This window comes from Mytilus trossulus, chromosome 14 (genome assembly GCF_036588685.1).
Source record: "Mytilus trossulus isolate FHL-02 chromosome 14, PNRI_Mtr1.1.1.hap1, whole genome shotgun sequence".
In the NCBI taxonomy this organism is placed as follows: Eukaryota; Metazoa; Mollusca; class Bivalvia; order Mytilida; family Mytilidae; genus Mytilus; species Mytilus trossulus.
In genome coordinates this window covers 17,426,452-17,453,388 of record NC_086386.1, presented here as the reverse complement: position 1 = coordinate 17,453,388, position 26,937 = coordinate 17,426,452, and the positions used below count along the sequence as shown (strand labels likewise).

Sequence of the window (26,937 nt, the reverse complement as noted above, 5' to 3'; positions counted from 1 at the left end):
CAAGTTCATGCATCGTTTCACTTCTGTAGGTATTGATCAGTGTACACGGCCGATAACTTATAACTTTCCATTTTGAACTATCAGGTGCATGTATAATATACATCTCTGTCTTGCGTGTCCGAAAGTGATATAATATACTAGTCATTACTTAACTCATACGCTTGTTTATAAATAAAATTTCTGGTGTAAAGAATATTATTTATAAAAAAAAAAAAATGATACCAAAAAAAAAAAAAAAAAAATTGAAGATATACAAATATACGTATTTTTTCCAAGGGTTAATTTGGGGAAAATCAGAGACATATTATTGTATTATATGTCTCTGGGACAATGTAATATTTACTCGTTGTCAATAGTAAAGGACATAGTTGGATCATTCCAGAAATGTTGATTAAAAAAATGTGCGCACTTGTCGACGATTCGTTTATCAGGATAGAAAGTTACGGAACTACAGCGCAATTTAAAATATATACATGTATACATTGAACATAAGAAAGAAACATACATTTTGTGCAAATTGGGGTAAAAGTTTTGTAAATAGACACTTGTCCACGTATACCAACAGTATGTAATCATCCAATTCGATAGACTATTGTATACCAAAAGAAGAAGAAGAAGAAGAGGACCAATTTGATTTAAATACAGGTCGATCTATAACTTGCTTTGGTTCATCGAAGTTATGAACATAGCAAAATCACAGATTTATATATCAATTAGATTGTTCTCGAATAAAGAAAGAAATTCGTCATCACCACAACTGTTCCGACATAAGCAACTGGACGTACACTAATAATCCCCGAGGGATGTGAATATTTTCTAGGAAAGCTATTGAGTATTAAAGTTTCAAATCATTTTCGGGATTTATTTGCTTTCTTGATATTCAATGACAGCAAATTTAAAGAATAAACTGCTTGTCAGATATTTGTCCGCTTTAGGGGTATTCTTGCCAGTTGAACATTCAAAAATAGGGAAAGATGACATTAAATTCGTTGTCTTTTGTTTTTAAACATCTTTGGTCAAATAGTTATTAAGTATTATACGTTGTGAGACGAAGACAACTTTAATAAGGACGTCCCCGATTATGATTAAAGGAGTAAGTTCTGTAAGGGCCATTTTTGGCCCCAATTATAAAGTTCATAGTAACAAGACAATACATGTTTTAAGTTGCCTTTAAGACATGTTAGAAAGTTAAACAGAACAGTTGTTGTCAAAGTTTAATTCTAACACGTTGATTTTTACATCCAAAAAAGGTCAAGATAAGGGATTTTGGTGAAATTTGACAAAATCAGCTGGATTTCAACCAAATAAAGGACCAGGAAACATAGAGCGCAGGCGTCGACAAGCTTAAGATTCACATAAGACATGTGAAATGTCTTCACAAACATTGTTTTTAAAGATCTTTGTTGTCGACGTATGCGCTCTATGGTTCCTGTCCAATAATCTATGGAAATTTACCCATTTTCATTGATTTTTTCGTGAAAAATCAACATTAGTACAACTTGTGACGTCATAATGAAACGCAGAAACGTAAAATTTTCAACAAAATGGTTTATATCGAAGCTAGTCATTGTATTAGCTATACTTTATCATGATATTGGTCGATAAATCCGAAATTGAAATTTACACTAAAAAAGTGGGCCATTTTAGGACCTTATCGAACATACTCCTTTGGTTGACGTTTCTCACACTTGATAAAGAATATCTATTCGTAATTTTTCGATTCCATTCCAAGAAGACCTTAAATTTGCTGTCAATGTTTTAAGACTTCTCAAGTACAAAAGTATTTTTTCTTTATTCGTTCATATTATATTCCGCTTCGGTAGAGTTATCTTCAGTGAGTTCCAGTTATTAATTTGTACGTGGCTTTTAAAAAGTCTAAATCTAAGTGTTCTCATTCATTTATTTGCCTAATAAAGACAAATAAAAATACTTTGGTAAAGCTATTTATAATTTCTAAGTTCTCCTTTTTATTAGACATCAATCAAGGATAAAAGGTGTAAATCATTTCAATTGGACATATGAATTAAGTTTCCCGTCTTTAACCAAAAATTGTGTATTTCTTAGTAAATTAACTTATTTGAATTCAAATAAATAATAGCACCAAACATAATTAAATAATTCCACGGCGATCAATTTTTATTTGTCACCAACTTGAATATATATTTTAAATATGTGTATTGGATGCTCCCCTTGTCTTATAATTCACTGATCCGAATAGACAGTCACACCTGGCAAGGTGTGCCCGAGAGGCGTGGTTAAATACCGAAGTGCAAATAACAATTTACCTTTCAACAAGCCATCTACGAGTATTGCTACAGAACCGTGAATACACACATCGTATCAACCAAGTTATAGCAGAGATAGTAAAAGGTCAATAAGAGTACACCAACATATTGTCTTTACAGATTATTGTACTTTACTTTGTTCACCTTATCAGTCCGAAAATACATTAATTAAAAATCAATTTATAACTTTTTGTGTTGTCTACAAAAATAATTCGAATATATATGTTTAACATAGAAAATTTATCTCATGAATATGTACAATTGAACGTATGTGCGTTTTATCTTCTTATTATCGGATGGTTATTAGATAAAGCATAAGTCATCGGCGCGCTTACGATTACATTAAAATATGATTAAAAACCAAGACTTTTAATGATTGTTTTTTAAATCCCGGCATGCAAAAACCAGGAGAAAACGTCACGACCTACAGGAAGTTGTTAATATTTTTTCATTAAATATTGAATTTCTCCTTTATTACTGCACATATAGCGATAAAACTTTGTGAATATAAATATTACGTCATAATGAACATATTTAAACCATAAGTAAAAAATCGTGAATTTTCCCTTTAATCAAAAACTTAAACCTGAATCAGGACAAACAAACATGAACTGACCCACATACCAAAAACATAATGCCCTAAGTAGGGCATAAAAATCAATCAAAACTTAAATGCCAGGAATATGCTTTCTCTTCTTACTATGCAAATGAAGCCTTTCATGCAATATTTAGAATTTCTGTTGGGTAAATTAGTGGAAAAAAAAATTCAAACTGAAAAAGCACCAAACACAGAACAAAAGTCTGAAAACACTTAACAGATAAATTACACAACTATACGTAGTTATATAAGTGCCTATGACTTATTGCATTTGTTTCATTTATGTATCAACAAAACTTTTATAAGTATGAGATTTTAAGAAAACTTTAAGGGGCAAAGCCTTTTTAACAAATTTATTACCGCATTATGGACAACCTTATATGGTATTTTTATTTATGATATTCATTGTAACCTATGTCCCCCTCAGAAGCAGGGAAAACTGACCTTCAAACTGAGGTTCCAAATTCATAGATATTACTACTTATGTAGAAAGACAATGACTTTAAAAGGCAGGTTTTTGGGTAAAAGTAATGACCTTTATACCAGGTTCAACTGTACATAATATGACATGTGTTTATCAATTTCAAGAATATTTGAAATGCTTCCTCAATATTTTCATCATATCTAATCCTATAAACAATTTTTTTAAGAACACGACTTTGATGGGAGTAAATAATGAGATGTATATTTAATACGATTGACCTGAATAACATGTCAATTTGACTGATAGAAAATAATAAAAGTTATAATAATTAATGCAAATAAAATAAATAAATGTGACACTAAAAATTAAAGCAGAATAAATAGCATCTGAAATAAAAAAAACAAATTCAACAACAACATATTTTTATACCTATTCTATACTTCTTTTTTCCAGACCAACCTGCAGTAAAAATAACTCAAAAATGTTGTGCTCTCAATTAATTGTAAAAGTACAAAAAAAAAAAGATATCGGACAATTATGCTGATGAATACTGTTATATAACTCCTAAATAGATAAAGTTACTTTTCTTAGTAAATTGTGTCCCTAAGTCGATTTTTTTTTACAGTACAGACATTCAACCATCACTGAAAATAAGTATTGGATTCATAAATGCCTTTGTATTTAGTTGCATTTAAAAAAAAACTTGGATTTCAAAGAATGATTGTACATGTATGTAAAAAATACATTGTTGATTTAAAAACAAAGATCTCATTACAGGATCCTGTCCTCAAGCACCTATGTAAAAAACAGAAGATTTCTTCTTTTTTCTCTCAAATTATAAAAGATCAAATGAATTATTCAAACTATTTTTTAATCATATTATCCATATTCATTGATATTCATAAAATCAAAAGCCCATAGGCTTTGGTCAACCATATTTAAACATATGCCCAATACTGGAAATATAAAAAAATGTCAACATTTAGGGTAATACCTTTACTGGTTTTGGTCTGAACCTTTGGTGATTCTGAAACTGTATCCAGAACCGAGTCAAATGTTGGTGCATAAGATATATCTCCTCTGTTACTGGCCCAAAGATCTCCTATCTGTACAGTTTCTACTGTTTGTTGCTGAAGAATATAGTATTCATTGAAAAATTAATAAGGTCATGTTCATAAGTTATCTCCCTTGTTAAAAATATCTTAGTCTTTTAAAACATTTACAGTTTATGAAATTAAATTACATCATATTTGTGTGATTATCCTATCATAATATATCATACAGTAGTCTTTTATAGAACAAAGTTTAACTAGTGTGTTTCTTAGTCGTCTGTTGATCTGAAATCAGTCTGAAATAATTCTATTTATGAAAAAATATATATCTGGCTTTTAATTTAGAGCAATGCATGTGTAGTGTTCTTTAATTTTTCCATGAAATATTTGCCACTGGAAATAAGGCAGACAGCACTCAGTCAATAAGTGTAGATAATTTCAGTGGCAAAATGTAATTATTGTTTTTGTAAGTTTGTTGGTATTTTTTGGTCCTAGGAATCTTATATACATATAGAATACAGCAGTTTCTGCTTTGGTTATCGTAATCTGTTTAAATTGTTGCATTTTTAGTGTATAGTAGCACATAGAATTGTATCAGTTCTGGACCATACCAATGTATTTACTAATTCACTATTCCATAAGGGTTTATGTTTAATACTCTGAGAATGCATGGAATACTGTGGATTCATTTATTTTTTTGGGTACCAATTTTTTGTGGTTTGAGGTAATTTTGTATATTCGTGGATATTTGATTTCGTGGTTTTGACAAAGTCTGCATACATTCCTTTTAAATTTGTAATTGGTTGAACATTTGAAATCGTTGTTCTCTTGTACCCACGAAATCCACAAACAATAGTATCCAACGAATATGAATGAAATCACAGTATACTAAAATTCCATCTATGAGTGGATTCTTAACTTACAATATTTCTTCTCTTGAGAATTATTCCAATGCACATCTGTACCATATTTTCCACTATCAAAATGTCATTTCTATATATTTAGCATATCAAACAACTATATCTAAATTGAATATTTACCTTTGTGCTCGATCTTTTCTTGCAACAGACAAACAAAACTATGATTAAAAGAATCAGTAAACCCACTCCACATAAAGACATTCCTAGGATTAATGTCAAGTTATCTGTTAAAGATGCTGGAATAAAAAGGATTTCATTTAATCAATTTCCATATGGATACAAACAATTCGTAATAAAAGTATAGGCAAGACTTGTTTTTTCTCCCTTTATGTATGTAGTGACTTTTTAAAATTCTGATAAATACAATGTTTTCAGTGAACATGACCAGGTATACATTATGTTGTACTGTTTACATTTGTGATATTTATAGCTGACTATACGGTTTGGCCTTTGCACATGGTTGAAGGCTGTACCGTACGGTGACCTATTGATTTCTGTGTCATTTGGACTCTTGTGGAGTTGTCTCATTGCAATCATACCACATCTTCTTTTTATATATTCAACAATATCCTTGTTTTCAAAATTCCAATAGGGAACATACTTTATATAATTGTTTAAATAAACCAATTTTAACGGCCGAAACGTCTTCACAAATTGGTTTATTTAAACAATTCAAAAATTCAACAATATCCTCATGGCTTATTTTTTTTTTCATGTTTTAATGCTATAATTTTTAGTTAGGACCTATATGACCAAATGGGACACCTTAGTATAAAGAATAGTCAAATCCAAATTGACAATTTGTGAGAGTGCTTCCAACATAATTTATTACATTTAATTTCTATTTGGGATAACTCTCAAATCATTTTTAATTAAATTGATTGAGACTTTTCATAAAATGTTCATTAAAATCTATTAAAACTAATTTTCAAATAGTTAGAATTTCAAAGGGGCTTACCATGCTTACATTCAATTGAATTTGGTTTTCAAATTTGATCGAGACATTTGTCAAATAGGTCTTTTATATAATTCTTATCAAAATCTGTCAAAAATTTATACAATGATCCTACATTCCAAAAACAAATTTTAATCCCACTACTGAATTTCTGACTTGAACAAATTGTTGTTGATATAAACCTTTGATGTAAAATTTTATCAACATCTGTTCAGAAAAGCAAAGGTTATAGCTATTACTGAATCAAGATTTGTTCATATTGAACTATAAAATAAATCCATCAAGAACAGTTAGGGTTAAAACTCATACATTTAAATTTTTTGGGTCCTCAATATTCTTCAACTTTATACTTGATTTGACCCTTTAACTTTTTTTAGACTTTTGTAGATGTAATGCTCATCTGGTGTACTTAATTATTACGTTTGCATTATATCCCGTCAGGCTTTCTTTTTTTGCAATACAGTATATTACTAATTATAAGCCTAATAATTTTTTTGAGTTCTACCGTATAGTGGGTTATTTTAACTGTGTGTAAATTTTCGCGGATAGAACAAATTCGCTAAACTAAATTCCGCCAATTTAAAAGTGCACATGTAAAGGTATTGATAATATTTTTAAATCTGCCAAAATAATTTGTATACTTTATTTAATGAAAATCGCAAAAATTAACCTGCTTTACAGTATTTACTAGGTTTGTACATTGTACAACTAAATAGATTGACAGACACCCATCATAGCTCTTGAATATGATACATGAGAATAAAACTCAGATTTTTGCAATCTCTCTAGTTATACTTACATGGAGTGGCTGATACATTACCATTGGTGGCAGCTGTGGTTATTGGTAAGAGTGGGGGAATATATGAAGAACTAGGATAAACAACTATAGTTATACTTACATCGAGTGGCTGATACACTGCCATTGGTGGCAGCTGTGGTTATTGGCAAGAGAGGGGGAATATATGAAGAACTAGGATAAACAACTATAGTTATACTTACATAGAGTGGCTGATACACTGCCATTGGTGGCAGCAGTGGTTATTGGCAAGAGTGGGGGAATATATGAAGAACTAGGATTAACAACTATAGTTATACTTACATGGAGTGGCTGATACACTGCCATTGGTGGCAGCAGTGGTTATTGGCAAGAGTGGGGGAATATATGAAGAACTAGGATTAACAACTATAGTTATAATAACATGGAGTGGCTGATACACTGCCATTAGTGGCAGCAGTGGTTATTGGTAAGAGTGGGGGAATATATGAAGAACTAGGATTAACAACTATAGTTATACTTACATGGAGTGGCTGATACACTGCCATTGGTGGCAGCAGTGGTTATTGACAAGAGTGGGGGAATATATGAAGAACTAGGATTAACAACTATAGTTATACTTACATGGAGTGGCTGATACACTGCCATTGGTGGCAGCAGTGATTATTGGCAAGAGTGGGGGAATATATGAAGAACTAGGATTAACAACTATAGTTATACTTACATGGAGTGGCTGATACACTGCCATTGGTGGCAGCCGTGGTTATTGACAAGAGTGGGGGAATATATGAAGAACTAGGATTAACAACTATAGTTATACTTACATGGAGTGGCTGATACACTGCCATTGGTGGCAGCAGTGGTTATTGGCAAGAGTGGGGGAATATATGAAGAACTAGGATTAACAGCTATAGTTATACTTACATGGAGTGGCTGATACACTGCCATTGGTGGCAGCAGTGGTTATTGGCAAGAGTGGGGGAATATATGAAGATCTAGGATTAACAACTGATGTTATACTTACATGGAGTGGCTGATACACTACCATTAGTGGCAGCAGTGGTTATTGGCAAGAGTGGGGGAATATTTGAAGAACTAGGATTAACAACTATAGTTATACTTATATGGAGTGGCTGATACACTGCCATTGGTGGCAGCAGTGGTTATTGACAAGATTGGGGGAATATATGAAGAACTAGGATTAACAACTATAGTTATACTTACATGGAGTGGCTGATACACTGCCATTGGTGGCAGCAGTGGTTATTGGCAAGAGTGGGGGAATATATGAAGAACTAGGATTAACAACTGATGTTATACTTACATGGAGTGGCTGATACACTACCATTAGTGGCAGCAGTGGTTATTGGCAAGAGTGGGGGAATATTTGAAGAACTAGGATTAACAACTATAGTTATACTTACATGGAGTGGCTGATACACTGCCATTGGTGGCAGCAGTGGTTATTGACAAGAGTGGGGGAATATATGAAGAACTAGGATTAACAACTATAGTTATACTTACATGGAGTGGCTGATACACTGCCATTGGTGGCAGCAGTGGTTATTGGCAAGAGTGGGGGAATATATGAAGAACTAGGATTAACAACTGATGTTATACTTACATGGAGTGGCTGATACACTGCCATTGGTGGCAGCAGTGGTTATTGGCAAGAGTGGGGGGATATATGAAGAACTAGGATTAACAACTGATGATGAGGGTGAAATGTTTGATGTCAATTTCACTGAATCTATTCCATTTGATTTCACTGGACTTGATGAATGACTAGAAATTTTGTAGTTTGATGTTTCATACGATCCTCCGACAGAGTTCAAAGGTGGTGTGGCTGAGGTCGATAGTGGTTGAGATGTTGATGATACTGATTGTGAACTGGCATGATGAACGGTGGAGAAGGCACTATGACTGGATGCTAATGAATCTTGTAGAATTGTCGTGGATGGGATATCCATATGTTGTGTTGGTAAGGACCCTGAAAGTAATTCTGATGAAGAATGCACTGATGATGACACCTCAGATGAAAATGAGGCTGTAGAACTGATAACATCGCCATGGAACACAGTTTTTGTCCTAGTTAATGAACTTGTATCACTTTCGGTTGCATTAGCAGCCATTTTCACTTATTACACAGTTTTCACTTGTAAATTCCTAAAGAACATGTTCACGTCATTGTAAGAATTCCTTTGTTTTATAACATGCCACAATGTACAATCCATAATTAAATCCAGTTAACATGTGATAAGGTGGCCATTCCTAATGATGGCTTCCATTTTCTGAAGAAAAAAAACCCAAAGTATTAGAAAACATTATAACAATATACATATATTCCCAAAAGTATGAGATAAACTTAATGAAGAGATATATGTCTAGTCTTCTTAGACAATGAAGAAAAAAAACAATTTATGAGAAAACTTCACATCTGAACAAATCAATTTCATAATCAATAGCCCTTGATAGGTCATATCTTACAAATTTTCTGGTATTTTAGATATCTGTACTCTGGCAACAGTGTATCTAATAATTACGTTCTCTTCAACTGATCTAATGAAAAGACTATAAAATAATGTGAAAGTAAAAGTACCATAATCATTCCTAATTTAGAATCTTAAAAGTAACCTGTAAACTTGTAAGATGTTACGATATAAATTTTAACCCGTAATTTATTATTTACAAATCCTATGGTACTAAAAACAATTAAATTTTTAGTTATATTTTCAGTAGATTCAAAAGTCAATAGAAAATGACTAATTGGGTGTGGAATACCAAGCATGGAAATGAAACTTACACAACAACATAATGAAGCGCAACATGACTTTTTTGTACCTCCATTAGTGAATATTGTTTAAACAATTTAAAACGATTTTTAAGTAAACAATTTTTTTCATAAAATATTACCATAAATGTCAAAAATAACAATGTAATTCATTTTTTGTTCCTGATTTAATACATAAACATACCTTTCATTCAATTGTGTAATTATTTTATATAAGTACCATCATATAAAAGTACTGACCCACTCTACTTAATATTTCCTGTTTTAATATATTATTTCCTAATAGAGTTATGGACCAAAATAGACTTTTATCTTAATCTTCCGTCAGTTCATAAAGTATAGACAGCTAAACAAATAATCACTGGAATCAATTGTAATATTACTTGAAATGATTACTCTTCTGTATGTATTCAATAAATGTAAGAGATGATTTTCAAAATGAGATGACATGGTTCAAGGGGAGACAATTACCATTATATATAACTTATAAATGATTTGGTCTCTGGTGGATATTTATCTCATTGGCAATCATACTCATTGTTGAAGGCTGTGCAAAACTGTAGTTGTGTATTTCTGTGTCACTGGGTCTCTTGTGGAAATTATCTCATTGGCAATCATACTCATTGTTGAAGGCTGTGCAAAACTGTAATTATTTATTTCTGTGTCACTGGGTCTGTTAAGGAAATTATCTCGTTGGCAATCATACTGCATCTTCTTCTTTGTTATTTTAAATAAATGTACTAACATATAGCCTTTTAGCTGACTGTGATATGGATTTTGCTCATTGTTGACGGCTGTAGTGACCTATAGTTATTAACGTCTATATCATTTGGTGTCTTGTTGTTACATTCATTGGCAATCATACCACATAATTCTTATCTTTATATTGTGGAATAAATATACTAACATATAGCCTTTAATAGCTGACTATGTGGTATGGGCATTGCTCATTGTTGAAGGCTGTACCATGACCTATAGTTTTAAAATTTTATATCATTTAGTGTCTTGTAGAGAGTTCTTTCATTGGCAACCATACTACATCTTCTTATCTTTCTGATGTGGAATTAACATACTCACAACATGCATGATGCTATTAAATGTAATTGGTTATCCAGAATATATCATTTTTTACCTTGAAATCATGTTAATTTGCTGAGATACCCCCTTCTTTTAATTATTAAAAGCCATTACCCATGCATTATGTCAGGGTGTTAAAATGATACACCCTCAAGAGTGTTTCTAATACAAAATAAGTGCATCAATGCAGTGATACCCTCTCAATCCAATGCAAAACTAGACAAGTTTGGAGAAGAACATTTAATAATTCTTCTTCTCTAAATGTTAAGGTATGCACTCTAAGGAAAATAACCAGTTCATATGGTAGTGAAATTTTTTTTATCACAAATTTCAACAAGACATAATAGGAAACCATTCCATACAAGAGATGGAAAGTCAAGCGTACAGCACCAAGCATTTGTCTTTTTCATTTTGTACATACTGTTATTAATCATAATTTTGTAAACATGTCTCATCCCTTATCTCAAGATATTTTTCATTTTCATCTTTCTAATATCTACAAAGAATCCTTACCAGAAGTGAGGCATGATCTCCATCATTTAACACATGAGTTAATCATAACAAGCCATTACAAAAAGATGTGTATTGGTAGTTAGTCATACTAATATCTATTAATTTTGATTGGTAATTGGTGTATAATTGGAAAGTTCTGCTACATTATGGATCTTTTATAATGGATAAGCATGGGGCATTTATCTAGTGATCTAACAGATAAAGATCAAGTTCTAATTCTGTTGTATACATACATGTAATAGATAATTAATCCTGACAATCTAAACAGGGGGTGTTTACAGGGTTACTGTTTACTGGAAGCAGAAAGAATAATGTGTATTGATTCAAAAATAATGTAAAGGTTATAAACAGTATCAAAATGAATACTTTTGTTTGTTGAATAAAAATACTAGTAGATTATAGAAATAAGGTTACATGGATGGAAGTTAGGGCCTAATGACTGACCTAAGAGGGAGCCTGCTCCAGTCATGCTTCAGTGATTCCTATATAGCCAACCAAATTTTCCCCATAAAAGGAGGGGCTTGCCCCCCCCCCCTTTAATTCACCTATGAAAAACATTTAGCCAACAATTCCTGTTTACAAGGTCTATAGATGGCCTGTTTTGAGTCAAACTTTGTTCCCTTATAACACAATGCGACTTACCATTAATTACTTTTAGTACAGATCTGATCCAAATAGTCCCACCAGCATCCCAGTGACAACCTAATTTACTGAACTCATTTGTTTGTTAACAATTTTCTTAGTCCTGACTATGCATGATATAGGAAATTAAATTGTTTATACTTTATCTTACTTTAATAACACGAATGTATAAAACCTATATAAATACAGGATGAGATTGAAAGTCATGTGTGTGGTCAAGATGAAAGGACGATAGTACAGGATCCCTAAGAGGAATATTTTTTCAGATAGTACAGGATCCCTAAGAGGACTATTTTTTCAAAGTATTAAAATAAGATTTTTTACTAAATCAAATATAAATCTCTTTGTAGTATGCCACATAAACTTTTATACCTCTGGATAACAAAGCACGATTTATATTTTTTATGTTAATAGTTATATAATTTATAATTTAAATAAGATAGAATATGTAGATGTTTACAAACAACGAACGAACACAAGTATTTAATCAAGTGAGGTTATTTACAACATTTAATAGATGTTTTACTATATGTAATATGAGGTCAGATCAATCTAGTGTTAAGTAAAGATACTAACTGTACCTGTAAGATCAAAGTGATTGTCACCTGAGCCAGGTATATATCTAATTAATGATAGAAGGTACCAGTTAAAAGGTTAGCATGCATCCTGTTGGTATACATTTGGTTACATTATTTCTAATTCCTTATTTTGTTTTTGATTTATATGCTCTTATTTATATGTTTTTGACAAATAAAAACTATTAAAATCTGTGTCTTCTAACATAAACTTTACACTTTCGACCAGCCCAGAGGAAAACTATAAGTTAATGAAATGTTTCAATAAAATCCTGATATCCAGAAGGTATTTGTTCTTTAATGTATGAAATCAAGAATTTGTCAAGTTATACATGGTACATTTATCGTAAAATGTTCTTAACCTGAAATTAAACATTACAAATGCCACCTGAATATGACCTCATTGCTCTATGGTTTATATACATGACTGAAACTCTTTCAATTTACATTTTTTTTGGTACTTGAAATATTTGTTATATGATTTGAAAAAGCAGAAGCTATAACTTCTGGACTGCTAACTATTTAATTGTGAATTACTCATTTCTTCTTTTGATAAATTAACATTGTGTCCTGTCACCATCCAGAAAAAGAAATTATTATTGGACCAAACTAAGTTTATTACTTAAATAATTTCATTGACATACCCCATTTGAATGGACCTTTAGAATGATGTCCAATAAACTGAAATCTTATTCTAAAGTGAATTTAAAATCAATTTTGACTTCTGTAAAATTTATTATTTCTTTTACAATTCAAATGTTTTATAAAATGAAAATAACAAATTTTAACACCATTGAATATAACAATAGACTGAACACCAAGGTAGATATAAAAGCATTCTAAGAACTTAGTCATCATGGTCATCTTGGGAAACTTATGACTTGAGTAAAGCTGGATCTTTATATAAATAAACCCAAAAGATAATTGACATGTAACAGATTCACTTGATATATCTTTTATTAAACTTATAAGAATAATGCAATGGAATAATCTAAGGAATGGATGGACTAAATCTCCAATTAACTTTACTGTGTATAGCATTTGTTAACGCCATAAACTGACACTTAATTCCTTCCATGTAATTTTAGTATACATATAGCAGTAAATAACTGATTGTGCACCAATCAATACCAATCAATAGTCAGTGAACAGGGATACAGTTACATTTTTATGCATTATGTTGCGAGAATATCTTCTAAATTAGTTTGACAATTTTATATTTTACTGAAAAACTGGATACAGCCAGTTATATATCTCTTATAAAAAAAAGTCTGTTTGAACAAACAATACAACATTTTTTTAATTTAATTTCAAGCATCATACATTTCTGTTAAAAATAACCTTTGATGTCAGATGATAATTATCTAAAAAAAAATTACAAAAATCAATGTATGGTATGCTTACCTTGACAATCTATCAATATATAAAGGTATTGATGTTGTAACACCTGCCTCTCACCTGACATTTTTACCTGGCTATAAAAAATCTGATGTCCCAATCAAAATAATAATTTGTATGTAATGATGTCAATCTCATGAGCTAGAAAACAATTAGGAGGTGGGTCACAATTCATTGATGTGACTATTTTATGTTTAATTAAATACTTAAGTGAAAGATAGTTCGAGTTATGTCTTATAAGATTGACAAACATTACTTTGTTAAGACTACATAAATGCAATCAATGCATCATTTACATAAACCTTTTCGTGTAAGTTTAAAAGTATTGACTTTAAATAGGGTTAAATGAAGTGACTTAAGAGTTTAATATGACAAACTTATCATTGGAGAATTATGTTTAAATACTTTAAATTTTCTCTTCAACACAGCTACGCAAAAGACCTTCTTCTGTATCCTGAACAAGATGCGCAATCAATTAAGGGCAACGTCTTAAACCTGGGACCAGTTGAATCTTTCTAAGCTACATACACAGGACACAAAAGGAACATTAACATCATGGAGGGAACATGCACAGCATAGAGGGAACACTTACATCAGGGAGGAACATATACAGCTTAGAGGGAACATTTTCAGTTTTGAAGGAACACGTACAGCATTGAAGGAACACTTACAGCATGGAGGGACACTTACAACAGAGGGGACAATTAGAGCATGAAGGGGACACTTACAACATAGAAGGAACACTTAGAGCATGGAGGGAACACTTACAACAGAGGGGACAAGTAAAGCATGGAGGGAACACTTACAGCTTAACAGGAACGCATACAGCATAGATGGAGCACTTAGAGCACAGTGAGAACACTTACAGCATAGTAGGAACACTTACAGCATGGAGAAACACTTACAGCATGGAGGAACACTTACAGCATGGAGAAACACTTACAGCATGGAGGAACACTTACAGCATGGATGAACACTTTTAGCATATAGGGAACACTGACAGCACAGCAGGAAGACTTACAGCATGACAGGAACATTTACAGCAGAGGGAACGCCTAGAGAGAGCATTAATATATAGTTTAATATAAATTTCTATCAATTCTCCATCAGTTAAATAAATCAGTGGTTGAGAAACATATCAAGACTAAGACAGTTTAGTGCACTGACCTAACTATAATATGTAAAAAAAAAAAAAAATAAAAAAAATTTGAGGCCGCTCAATCTACACTAAAGAAATACCATCATATATGATAAGTTTTTCTCAGTATTGAAAAGAGTTTTGTGCTACCATAAGCCTGTTGTTTTTTAAAATGTATTACTTCCTATGCAGAGGAATGGATATCATTCTGGCAGAAAAAGAAAATCCCCTCCCCCTTAAATATTTTGATACTTTTAAAGTTACATTGGAATTCTGAGGTGGTCATGCTTATGTCTTTGTAAGTCGTGTTCCTCTTTAGCAAACATTCAATGTTTATTTTTTCAAACCACATTAGAAATTTAACTTGTTAGTTATGTCAAGTATTTTCAGTCTTTTCATTTTACAATATTCACAATCAAATATCAACTGATCTTCTTTAAATAGACAGTAATATGTGTAAAACTATGAATGGAATTACAGCTACTGTGAAATATACTAGGTTGGAAAAATATGACCAAATGATAGCATTCTATATATGAATGAAAGTTCAATCATTTTACTGATATTGGCGGAACTAGGTCAGACACTGAAGATAAACAGTAAATAATGCTTTAATAATTGACAACTAATAAGGGATAAGCATTTCTGATGATTATACATGGTCCGCCTGGATATGTTTGCCTCCATTCATCATATATGGTTATTTTTAGATCTTCCCCTTCAAACAATTTGTAATCCAATTATATTTGTGTAAAATACATTGTACAATGTAAGGTGGCAAAAATCATTTCTTTCAAAACACACAAGACTACTATTGTCTTCACATTTATGTTACAGTAGTCTCAGAGAATACATGTTTTTCCCTTGAAATGCCAGTTCAAATCAGAGCAATTTATGTAGAAACATACAAATATATACATAACAAAATGCAACATGCAACATACTGAAAAATCCCTTTCAAAAGTCACACTCACACATAAAGAAAAATAAATTTATCTGAAACTAAATGATTTTATTTATATCTCAAGTTAATTGTACTTCATTTAATAGATTACAAAGTTTATAAAATATGAAGTTGCAATAATTCTCTTCATAAACTCCTAGGTTTCTTCAATGATACAAATAATCTGTCTTTGTGTATTTTTTAAAGCCAGTAATACCTATAAATTTAATCTTACAAAATATATTATCGCATCTGTCACCGACTTGTCTGTTTAGATAGTATTTCATTTGCATCTATTTATTTCTTATCAACATCTTATCAAATATAATCAGGACTTGTGAATGTCAGTTTGCTACCAGTTTCCTTACAGATATTCATTGTATTATCAATAATGCATTAGATATAAGTAGTTTCATTTCTTTTTCAGTATCACAATTTAAATTCTAATGCTTTTAAATTTGAGACTGTTTTATCACATGAATGTTGAATGTGTAGTAAATGTTAAAATAAAACTTTGAATCCTTCACATAATATTAATACAGAGTACTGTCTGAAATTTAAAAAAAATGCATAGTGTTTTATAAGGCCACTAAAAATAAAGAAACTTTAAAAACTGTATTCAGAAATACCGTATAGCGGGTTATTTTAGCGCGTGTAGAATTTTGCGATTTTCATTGAACAAGGCATACGAAATATTTTGGCGGTCATTATTTTGGCGGATTAAAAACTTTTATTAATACCTTTGTATGTACACCTTTAATTTGGCAGAATTTATTTTGGCGATTTAGTTCTGTCCGCGAAAATAAGCGAAAATTTGCAACCCGCAAAAATAACCCGCTATACGGTAGTTTAAGCATTGATTAATACTACAGCTTTCCCATACACAACTAAGCCTAGCTGGTTTGTCTCTGTGTTTAATTCCAATAAAACAGTAGACAAACACACATATTGTGAAACTGCAAAAGGTTATAATGAAATATGCCATTTTCAACCTTGAATGAAAGCCCCAAAATTGAAATACAATTAGAAATCTAATTAGAGCAGCATGTAGAAAACATACTGACACAGGACTTTCATACACTGTTTGTCCTTATGGAGGCATTCAGTTATGAATCAAGGTTTAAGGGTTAGGACAGGTATATAAAGTGATAATCTTATACAATTTGGCGATTTTTAATCCAAAAAGGGACATAACTCTGAAACGTGAAACATCATAAGTGAACATTTACCAAATTTCAAAAGGTTTGGTAGAGGCTAAATAAAGAATGTCTGAAAGTCAAACATCTTTCTTGCTCTTTCCAGTTTATCAAGGAGCTAAACTCAGGAAAGACAATCATGTCCTTGGTCAAGTTAGAATTGGATCTGCAAGTGGTGTCTACCAGTATTCCAATTTTAGATATTTTTGTGGAGGCTTAAGTTATTTTTTGAATGTATCTGATAAACTGGCAAGCTCCCACACGACAGAGACAAAAGAAATCGAATAAAAGGAAAAAAAAGAGCTTATTTTTGATTGGAAGTAAAAATCACTCTCTACCAAAAACAAAAGCTTGAACTTAAACCACTTAAGCGTAATATCTGTGTTAATATTTCTTCCATCAATTTCATTTTTGCTACAAATTAGTGACGTTTAAAATAATTCAATTTTTTACCCTTCCACTCCTTCATCAGGAAATGAGTAGTTATTATCAAATTTTCTCTTTGTATCAACTATCATCATGACTATAAGCTGCCTTAAAACAGTACTTAATATTATATAATTAGAACAGGAAATCGGTAGTTATTCAAGCTATTAATGTATACAATTGTACTCTAGTCATGTAAATGATAAGGGGACTTGAAATAAACACGACTTTTCATTTCTGGTTGACATCCATAAAACAATCATGTATCAATATATATGAACATAGTTGATAGAGGAGAAATTACTGCTACATGTATTTAAAATATCAGTTTTCAAATTACTTAAAAACTGCTCTTATTGATTTTTTTAACCATGACATATGATCTTCATTTTAGCAATTACTAGAAAGATTATCAGGATTAACCTCAATCTTTTGTTGTTGTTCACCAAAACATTTAACATCCAGATAATTATTGAATAAGCTGATTCTACATGCAGGTGCAGTGCTTCAAGTTTTTCTCATCTGTAATATCAGAGAAAAACTGAACTTTTTTTCTATCAAGAATGAGAATGATTGAATCAGAACTTTAATCAAAGTTGACATTTCCTTTTCCTACTCAGCAATCATGGCAATGCTGATTAGTATTGTTGCTGACTGCATGTGTTCAGTGGCAGATCTAGAAAATTTGATAAGGCCCACTGACTGGGGGGGGGCTGCTCTTGTCAATTTTCAAGCTTCACTGAATTCCTATATAAACCACCAAAAAAAATCCCATTTAGCCCCCTCTAAATTCGCCTTTGTGTGTAATTCTGTAAAAACACAATAATTGATCCTTTACAATTCCAAAACACCCCATATGTATGTCCTCCTTTCCAGATTTTTGGTCCATTTTAGATTGATGTCAATAATTAGCAATCTCTGTAGAATTCATTTACATCTGATAGAGGCTACTTTACAAGACCTTTTAGTGAAAATTCTAAAATTTATGAAGGGTTTGTGGGTATATACATGATTGACACAGTCAACCAAGACCACAACTAACAATAAAATCATCTAGAGGGTTCAAGAACACATATATTCTTGAAGGCTGTAAGATAATTCATTGAAGCCATTTTTCTTCAATTTATATGTTTCCATAACCTTTAACCCTTTTGCTGCCAGTTGCGTTTCAAGGTTACATTTCGTGTGCCAGAAAATATGACAGCTCAAGTTGTGCGTCTGAGACATCAGATGTCCAACAATGTTGTCATTCTATATATGACATCACACCAAAATGACCATTACATTTGGGACCCATTGAAGAAAAATAATGTTTAAACTTCTGTCTTTTATTTGAAAACGATACACCAATAAGGAGAAGCTTGCTTAAATTGAAACATGGACATATGTGTCCCTCTGCCACAGTCAGTGTGGACATGTGCGTCCCTCCGGCAGCAAAATGGATAGTTGTCTCATGGGAAATTATACCACGTCCTTATTTCTCTACTTACTGATGCATACTAGAAATCATAAATATCATAGCAATTATGCTTTCCAGAATTATATAATTACTTTAACACATTGCACCAATATTTATGAATTAAAAAGGAAACAGTTCTGTTGCTTTGATTTTGTGATGTTTAGATAACAGAACACTTCTGAATGCAACACATCAAAAGAATATAACATGGTTTGGGATATCAATTTAAAACTTTCTAATTCCAAAATTCGCAAAAAAAATGTATAATGTAGTAAATAATTACTAAGCTGTCAATGGATTTTCTACTTTTAATCTTTCTTTTGACAAACCCTTTTCTTAATTAATAAATGGGTGTTGCTTGCTTTATGTCCAGTGGCAATTATTACATGCATATTGAGGACAAGAAAAATTCACAGTTAATACAATAGGTAGTAATGTACAGCAATGTGGGGTCACAGGGATAAAAGAGCGAAAATAGAGCTATCTTATGGAAATCAATGGACAGTAGGATGGGGACATCCATCTATGGATCACTCAAAGAGTTGTTGTAAGGGTTCTTTTACATGGAGTTTAATTGATTAATTGATTGGTGTTTAATGCACTATTAGCTATTCTGTGGCAGTCAGTTTTACATGCAGAGGTTGTTATAAAAAAAAGTCAGTATACATGAATTTTCATTATGCTATGATAAGGAGCTCTCATTATCGAGTCTTGTAACAAAGCTAAAGTTAAAGTGGTATTACTGTGGATTCATTTTCGTGGGTACCAATTTTCGTGGATTGCAGAAACCTTGCTTTTTCGTGGATAATTGATTTTATGGTTCTGTCAAAGTCTAGATACAAGTTTATAAAAATATGTATTTTGTGTAACATTTAAATTTGTGGTTGGCCTGTACCCACGAAATCCACGAAAATTGGTATCCAAAAAATAATAATGAATCCACAGTAACTAAATTTGTAGGATTTGAAATTCTTTGGAAGTCAATAATAATGAGTTTCTTTCTGTTTAAGTTTGCTTTATTTACAGTAACAGTTGAGATTTTCTCTAATCTGTATTATATACTTCCACATAAATCATTTTTTTCTTTTAAATATCTATATCTATTGTGATCATACCCCTCTCTTTTTTCAGATTTGTTTATTCACAGTTAATATCAACTCCATGCGACCATACAAAACACTTAAACATGTATATATTATTTTCCTTTTATAGAAAATAATAGTTTTCAACTTTTCATCACTAACAAACTTTTATAATAAGCTAGCTAGAATAGTTTCTACTTTCATAGATAAGTAAGTCCAGGGATTTATTGGTGAAGAATAATCCAAATTGAATGAATTGAAAAAAAGTGTATTTTATCCCATTTTTCTCCCAGATCTCTATATATATATATATGTCTGGGTAGCTGCCTTATGGACACATATATACTACAGATCTCCTTTGACTAATTGTATTTTGTAATTCCATGTCCATCTTTTGATGAAATCCACCAACATTCCAGCATCAACACAATAAACAGCTGAAAAATGATTATCAATATGAGGCAACACATTTGAAGTGTGTACAAAGTGTTGTCCTTGGGAGTACAGCAGACTCTCTTATGTAACAAATCAATACCATCCCCACAACTCAATGAGTCATCTTAACAACTGTTCTTCAATCAAAACATGACAGCCAAAACACTACAAGCTGACTTCAAAATCTATCAAGAGACATTTTATCAGAAAATAACTGATGATATTTTATTGTGCTTAGTAAAAGTTTAAGCTAGTTTGTTATGCAAAGATAACACACAAAGTAACAAAAAAAAGAATATCAAAATGGTTCTAAAAAGTTATCCTCTAATTGGTTTCTTTATGATTACATGAAGTTTGTTCCAACTTCTATCATTGGAATGCAGTGATGCTTCTAATTTTCAGAGCAATAAACTTATATATATTATATAATGTAATGTTTACTTGGTGGTTTCCAATAGAAACAGAAAATTATTCAGACTTAGACGTCTGTGTGGTAGAAATATACCCAAAACAAAGAAAAAAATTAAAAATACTTGCACATTAATATTACACTATGATTGGTTATAATATTAATCTTAAAGTACATTTTTAAAGATATTCAAGACTTTGTCTTTTTTTTCCTTAAATTTATCATGGTTTATGCTTAAAATTCTTTTTTTTTGTTGCTGTAAATTTATCCTTATCTTTTAAAAGTGCTATTCATTTCAATTTTCAGTTCAAGATTTTAGTCAATACATTTGTACCAGTCATATATATAAATCCATCATTCTTATATTCAAAAATTATATTATAATAAGGTTACAAAATTAACAGATATTAAATTGTTGTACGTGCTTCACTAGATTAACATAAAATCACTAACCTTTTAGCTAAAAATCCTATCAAATACGCAGCCTTAATGCATAAACGATACAATCACTTTCTACTTCCAAACAAACAAACAAAAAACAATCTATAGAAAATACAAGTTATCTGTTGATATTCTTTGTGTGTTTAGGCACTAGCAGACAAAATTCACATCAAACACATAGTGATTAATACACACAAAATTCTATGTTGTTCAACTCAAAAATCATGCTGTGTAAATTTTAATAACTTTCCCAGCTTCAACAGACATCCTCCATATAAAAATGTACTTATACAAATGAAAAACATCTGTTACTCAAAGTTTTTAATGAGTGAATATTAAAATTATGTGTGATAATACACGACAAATGTAATTGATGTATACATTAGCTACTACAGTTTCTGAAACATTTAAAACATGTGATTTTAAATTGACATGACAATCTTTATCCTCTTTATAAGAAATATCAAGAGGCCTACATCATGTCATAATGAAATTGATTAGTGGTAGTGTACTCTGCAACTGATTGCTTACAATAACTTATCACTTCAAGATGCACGATTTGTTGAAAGTTTGTCTCCAACTTTTGATATTTTTTACCTGAGAAAATAATATTGAAATTCACATGTTGTAAAGGATGCTTGTGAAATTGTTACAATTTTGATTACAAATTAATCTTTTGTACTCATTCAATCAAAGTATGTCAAACTTTGAAAATAATAAGGGATAGCAGACATCACAAGTGTATAATTTTTCTCTTCATCAATATAAAGTGATTAAGCATCAGGCTATAACTTATTCAGTGGTGGATCCAGGGGAAGGTTTCAAGTTATGACCCCCCCCCCATTTTTTAACAATCAATGCATCTGAATAATCTAGGCATATGGTTGAACCCCAACCAACCCCTTTTTGAAATTACTGGATCACCCCTGTAAATAAGACTTGTTGATGTATATATAAGACAAAATCATCACATGAGGATAAGGATCTGCTAACCCTTTGAGAGCATTCCCTATTCTTATTTTAGTCTTTAAAGAGTTCCTAAGCAGCTTCTTCAAGTGAACACTGAACTTTGTCATTTCATACCCTTTCTTGAGAAGGTTTAATACTTGTTTACGTTAGAAAAGATGATTTTAAACTGCAACTTGGAGAAACATAAAGGAAAGCAAATAAGTACTTTGAATGAACAAAGAAATTTTAAAATTATCTATATCAACAAATTGTACCAAGTCATCAATGAGCAATAAACTCAGCATAATTTTTCTTGAGCTTTCAGCATAGAAACAAAATCTATGTGACTTACGGTTTTGAAACGACAGCTGGATAACATATGTTGTACATGCAATACATGTAGTCGAAAGATCAATATTTACAAATGCAATGAGAATTGATCATTTACATTTATTAAAGAAATTTATAAGATTGATTGATTTTTGGTGTTTTAACGCCACTTTTAAACACAGCATTAAGGCTATTTCATGGAAGCCAGTTTTATTGGTGGAGAAAGCCAGAGTGCCTGGAGAAAACCACTAAATTTCGATAGGAAAACTGACAATCATGGTCAATTACAATTGAAGTCCAGTAGAACTCACAACCTCAGTGTTGCCTGGATAGTGATTTCAGTGGTAACTACTTAGACCACTGGCCACCGAGGTCCCCAAAATTTATTATAAGACAAATGGTAATTAAATATATGTTCAAAAGCAAGTCATAATAATAACCACACATTGGTTTTGGTGGTAGATCATTGAATGTGTGTATAAAAATTATTCACAACTTTTTAGTCTTGTGGTAATTTAGAGCATGCTCTTATGTCTGCTGTTGAAGACTGTATATTTACCTTAAAATGTCTCTTTGTCTTAGAATTGCATACTCATTGAACCCAGACCTTTTTTTCTCAAATTAGATATACAAAGCTATTTACTCTGTACAATATGGTTAGACTCTGTGCTTATCTTATCCATCAATATACAAAATACTTTTACATGTTAGTGGTACATACAAATTCCAGCCTGCAGTCTGTTACATGTTAAACAGTAACCTCTTACAATTACACAGCAATGATACTTGCACGATTGTGAAATCTATAACCATGTGTTTACCGATTGTGAAATCTATAACCATGTGTTTACCGAAAATAAAACATCATTAAAATGCAATCAGTATCTACATCTACATAATTAGCCTACAGTAACAATGATAGTATCACACTTTAGGTTAGACATATCTCTACTATTCTGTCCTTTCCTTTGATCAGTGTGACCTTGAAAGGTTTATGAGGGGATTGAAGGGCATGATAGTATTGGGTTCATCCTGTACTATTTATACCATCTATTTAATAAACAAATGAAAAAATAAGTATGGGGATTTCCCAAGAAAATATTTTTCAAATCGGAAGTTTCTTCTCACCTTGAAACTTATTAATTAGTTTATGATATGACTTAAATAACAAAATATTCTATAACAAAATATCAAAAGTTTTAAAAAACCTCAATGAAACAAAATTGAAAAATTACAGAGAAATACCATGGTTACCTATATAGCTAAGAGTTGTGATCCTTATTGATTTATAATAGAAGAAACAGATTTTTGAGTCACAAAATATTTTATTCAATAATCATGTTCAATGAAGGGGAAATTAAAAGAAAAAAATTAAAGAATTTCAGTTAATCAATTGCTGCAGTAACCTTGACCTTTGAACTAGTAATCTAAAAATCAATATGCTAAAAATTTGTACTTAAACCAAATAACCATCTCATTTACAGCTCAAAAGATGCTGTTTGAAAACAAATTTGTATTTCCTGGTCCAAAATTGTTTTCTGCTAATGGTATCCTGACCAGTGAGTGACTTTTGACCTGCTAACCAAACAATCAAACTGGTCTTCAACTTTCCAAAGTGTATTGTCCAGCTTAGACAGCTACATGTAAGTTTGGTGATATTTTTGACACATGATATTAACTGAAAACTATGTTTTTGCCCCAAGGGCAGCTGTACTAATCATTGATGAGACAATAACATTTGACCTAGTGACTTGAATAATCAATGGGTCTTTTTTTTCATTACATTGGGAATTAATAAATCAAGTTTTGAAAAGATGGACATGGTTTTATGGTTTAAAAGATAACTTCTGCAAACCAAGTTTGAAATAAATTTGTATCTGTCATTAACTGACCCTAACCTTTTTAAATTTAACATGTTCAGGGTTCTTCTTCATCCAATGGGTCATAATAAAGCCAAGTTTTGTAAAAGGTATTTTTTGTGATTTTAAAAATTTGGTGAGGATAAAGGAAATAACAGGCTATTATTTATACTTGGAATTATTTTTAATTATGGAATTTGCTTGTTTTCTTGTTATTGAAATTTTTAATAAATTCCATGTTTATTCTATACTGAAATGTTCTGTGCTGCGCACAACACTTACCATTACAAAGAAAATAGTTTATTTTCAATAGAATGTACTGTGCCGCGCACAACACTATCTAACCAAAATACATTTAATGGAAAGAGTTATTTTACCGCTCAAAAGATTATTATACCAAATAAACATAAAATTTACTGAAAATTTTAAACACAAGAAATTATGCAAATTCCATAGTAAAAATAATTCCAAGTTCAAATAATAGCCTGTTAAATGTTGATGTGCTGGCATTGTGATAGTATTCAGCAGTAGAGTTTAATTCTTGACAACTAAACTATTCACTTGTGAGCACTGAAGCAATAAGACTGCATTGCAATTCATTTTGCATGGGAAATAAAGCATTGGAAGGCAAAACTATGAATCCAATTTGAGTGTATAATTTTAGCTCTAATTTATATGGACAAAGGAAGATAACTGCAATTCTAAATATCACTTAAACAATTAAATCATTGAGAATACTTGTATAAAAATTAAAATTGATGCACCATGCACAAATTATGTAATTTAATATCTTGATTTATACACACGCACCTCATTTTGTAATTACATATCTTCGTATATGTTTCATTCATAAATTTCTTGAAATGTTTGTGGCTTAAAAATCCTGATTTGCTTACCTATTCTCAATGCTGGTCTGGAGTTAATTTATAAGTTAGTTTTATTAAAAATGTGTAACACACAAGACACTAACTGGTACAAGACCAGTGGCGTAATTGACAGAGGCAGATTGAAAGGGAGGAGGAGGTGTCTGGGCCCCCCTTTTGTGGAAAAATTTGGATGGTTATATAGGGAATCGCTGAAGCATGACTGTAGCAGAAGGGAGCAGGCCCCATATTCTGCAGTCAGTGCTGTTGGACCCAACTTATGAAAATTTCTAAATTCGCCACTCTTTACTCATTATTTACTACAATTTTTCATAAGTAATTATTCAAAATATGTATAGACAAATAATAATTGCATTTTGTATTGACCACAGCATAGGAGATTTAACTCTCCTTTCCTGAAATAATGGTGCATTAATCAATAATCTTGAACTAAGAAGAAGTTTTACTAAGTAACATGTATCTTCTCATAAGTTACAAATAGAACTACTCTAGGTAGATATCAGGTTATTATTCAAATTAACAGAATAAGTATTAAGAATATAGTCTAACTGTCAGCGTATATTTGTTCCATCTAACAAAAGTTCCAATGGAAACTTTGTTATAAACAATGACAATGTCATAATATCTGTTCCTGATGGAACAAATATTTTATACCATTTATTCCGTTAGGAACATTTACTGTAATATATTTTCCAGTGGAAATAATATTCCAGAATGTTGTTTCCATTTGGAAATTATATTATGAAGGAACTTCTATTCCATGACATTACTATATAAATCCTTGCTATTATCTATACATATATATGGATATATCTATTCTTTATAGGTAAACTAAATTTACAACAGTAAAACTACCAATAGATGTCCTTAAAGCTTCAAATAAAATACAGTTATCTCTTAATTTTCGTGCAACATGTTTTGCCATTTTTATTTCACATGCAGTTGTGAAAAAGGTTCGTTATTCACTGTGTTTCGTGAAATTGGTAAAAAGATCAGAGTGCCAAAAATTTTTAATTGATCCTTCATCGTGAACTGACAATTTTATTTTGCATTCTTCCGTGCAGATACTCCCCTTTATGACCCTCTTTGGAAGAGTGATCCCCCCTTTTTGATGTTTTTCACAAGCACACCTTTGCATCATTAGAATATATATCAAAATGATCGAATGCCAATAATGATTATGTTTACATCATATCTATCTATTGTGAGTTCTTTTCATACAGTAATTCACACTTTTCTCAACATTCCCAGTAATATTTTGTACCTCGCTTTTAACAGTGTATCCCTCCCCCTATTTTCACCACACAATCACAGTCATTCATATCCATAGGATAGTAAATTCCTTCATCTAATGGCAAAGGATAGCATTGTACAATTTCTTA

The 26,937-nt window shown here is 31.3% G+C and overlaps 2 protein-coding genes across 2 annotated transcripts in view; both read right to left on the bottom strand.

Moving 5' to 3' along the window:
- Positions 1-7,666, bottom strand: part of LOC134697522 (dynamin-binding protein-like) — a 28,181-nt gene extending 20,515 nt beyond the window's left edge. The window contains exons 1-4 of the mRNA XM_063559802.1: positions 7,334-7,666; positions 5,400-5,515; positions 4,302-4,437; positions 3,737-3,766 (exon numbers count right to left, since the gene is read on the bottom strand). Of these exons, the coding sequence (XP_063415872.1) occupies positions 3,737-3,766; positions 4,302-4,437; positions 5,400-5,515; positions 7,334-7,457 (406 nt within the window). The 5' untranslated portion in view covers positions 7,458-7,666. The remainder of the gene's footprint in view (positions 1-3,736; positions 3,767-4,301; positions 4,438-5,399; positions 5,516-7,333) is intronic.
- A 944-nt stretch (positions 7,667-8,610) lies between these two features.
- Positions 8,611-21,784, bottom strand: LOC134697521 (uncharacterized). The gene is made up of 2 exons (XM_063559801.1): positions 21,547-21,784; positions 8,611-9,300 (listed from the first exon to the last, which is right to left on the bottom strand). The coding sequence occupies exon 2, from the start codon at positions 9,139-9,141 to the stop codon at positions 8,611-8,613; it is 531 nt and encodes a 176-aa protein (XP_063415871.1). The 5' UTR covers positions 9,142-9,300; positions 21,547-21,784.
- Positions 21,785-26,937: the final 5,153 nt, after the last annotated feature.